The sequence below is a fragment of the Octopus bimaculoides genome, chromosome 18 (genome assembly GCF_001194135.2).
Source record: "Octopus bimaculoides isolate UCB-OBI-ISO-001 chromosome 18, ASM119413v2, whole genome shotgun sequence".
NCBI lineage: Eukaryota > Metazoa > Mollusca > Cephalopoda > Octopoda > Octopodidae > Octopus > Octopus bimaculoides.
The window spans coordinates 29,036,675-29,044,515 of record NC_068998.1 but is presented as its reverse complement, the minus strand read 5'-3'; the positions used below and the strand labels follow the sequence as shown (position 1 = coordinate 29,044,515).

Sequence of the window (7,841 nt, the reverse complement as noted above, 5' to 3'; positions counted from 1 at the left end):
TCTTATATATATATATGTATCTATCTATCTATCTATCTATCTATCTATCTATCTGTCTATCTATGTACGTACGTATGTATGAATATATGTATATATTTATGTGTGTGTGTTTGTGTCTGTGTTTGTCCTCCCACTACCATTGTTTGACAACCGATGTTGGTGTATTTGTGTCCCTGTAACTTAGCTGTTTAGAAGAGACTGGTAGAATAAGCACCAGGATTACAGGGAATAAGTCCATGGGCTTCTTTGACTATAGGGTGGTGCTCCAGCACGGCCACCGTCAAAAGACTGAAACAAGTAAAAAAATACGAGATAAATGTTCTGTACCACTAAACCAAGAGAGTTCTCTAAATAAGTACAATGTATTTTAAGACAAAATAGTTCTTCTGTTTATGCTTACGTAACTGAGATATTTTGGTTGGATTATATAGTTATCGGTTTTACACTTCTTTCTATTTTCTGTAACTGTTGCAATATACTTTTCTACTATAGGCACAAGCCCTGAAATTTTTGTTGGGAGGGGCCAGTCGATTAGATCAACCCAAGTATGCAACTGGTACTTAAACTATCAACCCTGAAAGGATGAAAAACAAAGTCGACCTCGGCAGAGTTTGAATTCAGAACGTAAAGACAATTGCCATGTCACAAAGGCATATCTTCTCCACCACTGAAAATTGGCATCTACTGTCCATATGTCATCAGCTGTTTCATTGGTCTCCATAGATACTTGCCTGTCCATGATTCCTATTCAGATATTAAAAAGATCAAAGAGGAAAAAAAAAAATCCTCGAGATAATTTAATTACTAATTCTTATTATAGATTAAAAATAATAGATCTATTGACGTTAATTTAACATTAAATGTCATTTATCATCTCATAAAACATTAATCACCACATTAGTGGATCACAATATGCATTGTAGCAGACCAACTAGATAAACAGCAAGTGGGCCTTCTAAAATAACGCATCCAAAGCTGCTAATATAATAATCTCATTAGATACCACTATACATAAATTCAAATTCCTTCATGAACTAGAATTCAAGCTCTGTGAAACTTAAAGCATATTTTCAAGCAACACAAGAAAAAAAAACCCACTTAAAATTATGTAACATATTCAGTGATATCACTATTTTATGCAGTGGTATGTAGATATTATCTGCATACATTTTTGGGGGTAAATACTGTATATTGAGAAAATAATACATAAATATAGAAATAATTAAAGATCCTGGAGGAACTTCTTTTTCTGTCTGGTTTCAAATAAGAGGCTGTGCTCATGGCCTTTGCAGGCCCTTATTGATCAATGAGATCAATGAATAATTTTCTCCTTTAAATACTGTAAGTCAACAGTTGCAGGGAATCATGCGCAAAAAGGATATTCCAGAGGACCAAACTGAGGGAAGAAATGACTGGGGGAAGTGGTTAGTGCAGGACCTGAAGGGAATGAAAGAAAATGGGTGATAAGAGGAGAAATCAAGAGTGCCTAAGTAAAGATGGAAAAAGATAAACAACTCCAAAGAATAGTGGCCGTAGTAGTGGTAAATAATGCAGAAAGAGGAGACTGTGTGTCTGTGGGGTAGAAATAGGAGTGCACTAGTTACCTCATATATAGAAAAAAAATCTGTATCTATTTATTGGGTTCATCATGTTAACCTTAGTTAGGCCAGTAGTAATTTCATCCCACCCATATAAAATACAAACTTTTCAATGCTCTAAAAGTTATGTAACCACTTGAAATATATATATTAGGTCGTCAAGTATGAAATTTGTAGAAAGGGAAAAAAGTTTGCTAATGTTTTATAAACACAAGGAATAGCTTTATTCATCAAAGTCTGCACCCATATTGTCAATACACTTTTATCATGTCAGCGGTAGCTTGTCCAGCCGAGAGCTGTAAAAGCCTGGCAATATAGAGTCAATAAAATTTTGGAAGGCCTGTTTTACAGCATCGTCGGAATTAAATTTTTTTCCTATCAAAAAGTTATCCAAATTCTGGAAGAAGTGATAGTCAGTGGGGGCAAGATCAGGTGAGTATGGTGGATGATGGAGAACTTTAAACTCCAACTCCTGTAGTTTTGTCAATGTCATTTTTGCAATGTATAGTCTGGTGTTGTGTTGCAATAAAATAGGAGTGGATCTGTTGACTAATCTTGGCTGTTTTTCTGTAAGTTTCTGCATCATTTAGTCTAGTTGGCTGCAGTATACTTCGGCCTCATGAGCCAGGTTTAATGAAATCATAATGGATCACACCTGTGCCAGACCACCAAACACACACCATCATCTTCTTTTGATGAAGTTTGCTTTTTGGACTGTGTTTTGGTGGCTCGTCTTTGTCCAACCATTGTGCTGAACGTTTACGGTTGTTGTATTGGATCCATTTCTCATCACATGTTACAATTTGATTAAAATATGATTCATTTTTGTGACAAGAAAGTAGCATAATGCAAGCTTCCAAACTTTGCTGTTTCTGATTTTCATTGAGTTCATGTGGAACCCACTTATCCAACTTTTTCACTTTACCGATTTGAACTAGGTGAGTCAAAATTGTTTGCTTGCTAACACCAAACAACAACGATAATCCATGGGCACTTTGAGATGGATCTGACTCAAAGGTAGCTTTCAATTCATCATTATCTACCTTTGTTTCTGGTTGACTGCATTGCTCATTTGTGAGGTCAAAGTTACCAGAACGAAATTTTGCAAACCAATTTGATACTGTCTGCTTTCATTAGAATGAAATACTCCATTAATATTCCGAGCTGCCTGTGATGCTGTATTTCCAAGAAAGAACTCATATTTCAAAACTGTACAAATTTCTGACTTATCCATCTTTAAACAAAAATAGCAAAACACAATTTATAAAAACTTCGTAAAGTGAAAAATGAGTTAGAATAAAGAAATAGATGTGTCAGCTTTCTAATAAAAAATAAATATTCAAAGTATAATAATAGTGCAAAATGAACAGCTGTCAAAGTTTACCATATACCTTACTACAAATTTCATATTTGACGACCTAATATCAAATGACTTCAGAATATCAGTAAATGGATTCATGATTATTTCTAATATATATGTACCATGTGTAGTGTGTGTGTGTGTGTGTGTGTGTGTGTGTGTGTGTGTGCGAGTGAGAGAAAGAGAGAGACAGACAGACAGACAGAGAGACTGTTCTCAATATGTTGGATATTTTTGTTTCTCTGGTATGAGAACCTCTAAGGTCAGTTGCTCACCTACAAGATATATCTCTCATCTCTTAGATCCAAAGTTTCTAGTTGAAACTTAGTTCAAGTTTCTACCAATTTTTGACCGGGTTTCATCTAACTGACATCCTGGTTTAACCTTGGGCTCATTTATGAACCCCACCCCACTCTTTCTTCTGCACTTTAGCCACCTACTTATTATCTCATCTGACAACAAACACCGCTACAAAAATGTTACCACTTTCACTCCTCTTTAGCTTTTTTTTTACAAAAATGTCATTCACAAATTACTTCAGTACATAAGTGGTACTTTATTTGAGCAACCCCAAAAGAACGAAAAGTAATGTTGGGCATAGTGAAATTTGAACACTGCATAAAGAGCCAAAACAAAAATTGTGAAGCATTTTGTTCTATGCTCTACTGATTTTGCCAAAAAAATAGATATAAATGTTTCTAATATGGGTACAAGCCTGAAATATTAGGAGAAATGATAAGACAATCACATCAATCCTAGTATTTGAGTGGTGCTTTATTTTATTCTAAAGGGATGAAAGAATTTGAAATCAGAATATAAGACTATGTAAAAATTTCAATGCATTTTACCAGATGTTCCAATAATTCTGCCAATCCAGTGCCATTTTATTGACCTCAAATGGATGAAAGTCAAAGTTAGCATTAGTGGAATTTGAGTCCAGAATTAAAAAAAGTACTGATAGATATATTATCAAAAACTCTATCAATTCTGCAAATCTATTGTCATAATAGTTCTTTCTACTATAGGTATAAGGCCTGAAATTTTTTGAGTAGGGGCTTAATGATTACATTGATCCCAATGCTCAACTGGTACTTATTTCATTGACTTAGAAAGGATGAAAGGCAAAGTTGGCCTTAGCAGAATTTGATTTTGGAATGTAAAAAAAGGTGAAATACCACTAAGCATTTTGCCTGGTGTGCTAACAATTCTGCTAGCTCACAACCTTGTCTACTGACATAAACATAAGAATTATTTCTTAATTTGGGTACAAGGCTAGAAGTTTTGTAGGGAAAGAGTTGATTATAGTAATCCCAGTACTTGATGAGTTCTTTATTTTACCAACCTTGGAGGCTGAAAAGCAAAACTGACCATGTCAGGATTTAATCCCAGAATGCAAAGAGTGGCAGCACAGCAATGGTGTTGAGATGATAATACTGATGATGATGGGAAGGAGAACAGTTACCATGTTAAAGGTGTCAAAAGTGATGTTAAACAATTGAAGAGAAACTCAGTAAAAGGTCAAATACTTGTAAATATGTGGGACTAGTAAGCAAAATACTAAAACATACCCACAGACATATAAAATATACCCAAAGTTCAATACCAAATAATATTGGGTTGGTGCATAATTATTGCAGCTTTTCTTCAGCAAATTTTATTCAACAAAAACAATAACAACATGTAACAAAAACATCTTTAAATGATTATTCCAGAGCATATTCACCATCTACTTCAATTAATGCTTCCCATTTACTTGGCAGACAGTCAGACCATCATTTAAAGATGTTTTTGTTAAATATTGTTATTGTTTTTGTTGAATAAAATTTGTTGAAAAAAAAAAAAGCAATAATTATACTCCAACCCAATATAATTACATTGAAATAGGAAAATATGATGATGATGATGATGATGAGATAGTGGTGGTTACAACAATAGCCATGAGGACAACAACAACAACAACAGTTTACCTTTATTTGTTGAAGTTTGAGAATTCTGAGCCTGAGATTGTTGGTAATGTTCTCTTTGCGAACTATGGGGACCAGTTGAAGAACCTCTTCTGGTTCTGGAATTAAAACAAAATGTAGACTAAATAATGGCAAATAAAATTTCATAAAATATTTTGTGGTAAACAAACAAAGAAATAAACTATAAATGAAACATTCCACAAAATATAAATAAAACATATAAGATAAAGAAATAATAGAGCAAGATTTCGAGCAGAAAAGGCATGAACAGTTAGGAAGATGGATAGTATTAACATTTTTAAGATATAGTTTTCTCAGTTTATATCAGTATGCAATAAAAAAAAGAAGAAAAGGACAACAACTATAATACTCCTCTGATAGAAATATTTAATATGTTAAGTTTTCCTAAGTTACAGTTATAAGAGAAGTGAAATAGCATAGCTTATTGCTATTCTGATTGATTAATTAATGAAGCTGCAGCAAGTAACATCAACTCTTTAATTTTATTGATTTCTTTTCTGAGAGAGATGTCAGCATCACACCTAATACATTTTTATCATTTAGTCTTGTATTGAGTGAAATTTCTAATAAATTTCATAATGGAGGGATGAGATTGAATCATTACAATATCTTTTGCAGAAATCTGTGAGATATTCCTAAGCATATAATTAGTTTCTTTTAGTCGTATGTCTGCTAAAGCTAACAGAAGTTATTCAACAATAAAAACAACAATAAAAACAAAATAATCTCAGTGACTGAAAATCTAGTTTCTCTTAGCAAATGTTGCACAGTTGCAAACAGAATGGATAGAACAAACCTATCCATCAGTCTATTTCACTAAGCAAGTCTGTGTACCTGTTCCAAATATATAAATATGTGGCTGCAAACTTCATTCCATCCTCATCACTAAAATGAAATTTCTCCAACCATGTGAGCTAATTGTGTGTACAATTGCTTTCACTGCAAACATTTCAAAGCATGTAAACTATTATTAACAAAAGTTTCTTGAAATTAATATTAAGTCTTCAGTTTAGTTACTTGCTCTTTCATTTCAGAAGCAAAGATTTTTTTCTTTAAGGTTTGATAAATCATAAGATCTACTGTGAAATTTCTGAATGCTTTGATGTGAAACTCAGTATTCCAATTTGTAAACAGTTGTAACAGTAGTATGGGGGCATGCACTGTAACAGTACATTACTGCATCCACTGTTTGTTGGTGATTTCTTACTCCTGGTGGATAACACCTCTGCACCATTCAGGTGACAACCCTCCAATACATGGGTCTGTTTTGGAGTGTTGTTGCAGGTGAGTGTTTTACAAGGCTGGAATGTAAATCCTACCTCACCTTCTTTTAGTCACCTTTCACAACATGCAAGGGAAACATTGAGTCTGTTCTTTGACATGTTGGTTTCCACACAGTACAATTTATCAATGAAGGTGAAAAAATTTTGTGATAATAAACAACTTATAACATTAACATTATATATTTTATAGGGGAAAATAATATTACATACGGTATGGTTCTTTGAAAATAACATCAGAGTTCAAGACTCTCAATTTGCTGTACATAGTAGAGAATTGTTCCATCATATTTGATATTAAGAATCTTTCCACAATACATAAATGATTTTTGTATGTGTGTGTGTGTGTGTGTGTGCATGTGTATGTGTGTGTGTGTGTGTGTGGATGTGTGTCTGCGTGCATGCATGTGTGGATGTGCATGCACATGCGCGCATGTGTGGATGTGCATGCACATGCGCGCATGTGTGTGTGTGTGTGTGTGTGTGATTTTTCTTTGAGTTTTATTTAAATTCTTTTTGAGAGAATTCAAGCTGGTCACTAACAAAGTGACTAGACTTTTAATTGAAGAGAGTTGCCGATGTTTTGAAAATGTGGTTGAGTTGGTGTGTTGGCTGAACTGTCAATACATATATCCAATTGTGTGCATCTATTCAATTAAGAATCTCAGATAGAGAATTCTGGAGAATTCTTACAAATCTTCATTGTGCCACTTATAGATTGGATTTGGAGAATCTGTGACAGCTCCTTTTGCTTTTTCTCTGTGAAACTGAGTATTTCTAGGTTTTTGTGCTAATTTGTTGGTATATAACCTAACACACCAATGATGGTAAGTACAAATGAGAATTTGTATTCAGGGTACAAGAGCTTTAAGTTCCACATTAATTTGCCATAAATGTTCTCTTTCTTTTTCCTGGATTTTTGATTGTACATTCACATCTGTTGGGTAGCTAGCCTCTACAACAGTGCATGACTTTTGTTCCCTGTCCCACAGAACAATATCAGGTCTGTTATGTTTGCACCAAATTGATTGTTTTATTAGGGTGTTTTTAAAGGTATGAATACTTGCTGGTTCTGACATGCCTTTGATGTATATGTCAGGGCAGTCCTTCCTGCAGATAGCATTGTAAACAGTCCTTGCAACTATATCATGCCTTAGGACAGGTAGTATCTCAGAAATTTTGGAGCAGCTACTGATGATGTGTGTGATAGCTTCCACACTGGTATAGCTGAGCCAACATTTTTTTATCCCAAAGTGGAGGTTTGGTGATATTTTTGTCCCTCTTGTTTATCGGGTATTCAGTAGCTATTTCTTGTTCCTGGATAGCAAAGGCGTATCATTTTAGGTGGGATGTAATGTATCTATTGCAGGTCCAGGAGAGGCTACTCTTCTTCTCAATGCTGTTGTTACCCTCTAACTTACGGGATTTGACTCATTCATTTCTTTTTGCTGGTATGATGCCTGCTTCTCCTCCAAGCTTGTGTGTGTGTGTGTGTGTGTGTGTGTGTGTGTGTATGTATGTATGTATGTATGTATGCATACCTCTATGTATGTGTTTGTATATGATATATATGTATGTATATATATATATATATATATATATATATATATATATATAT

The 7,841-nt window shown here is 34.1% G+C and overlaps 1 protein-coding gene across 9 annotated transcripts in view; it reads right to left on the bottom strand.

Moving 5' to 3' along the window:
* LOC106867760 (cAMP-specific 3',5'-cyclic phosphodiesterase 4C) overlaps positions 1-7,841 on the bottom strand; it is a 704,791-nt gene that overhangs the window by 80,974 nt on the left and 615,976 nt on the right. For all 9 annotated transcript variants that reach the window (XM_014912735.2, XM_014912734.2, XM_014912731.2 and 6 more), the window contains one exon: positions 4,926-5,020. In XM_014912735.2, the coding sequence (XP_014768221.1) occupies positions 4,926-5,020 (95 nt within the window). The remainder of the gene's footprint in view (positions 1-4,925; positions 5,021-7,841) is intronic.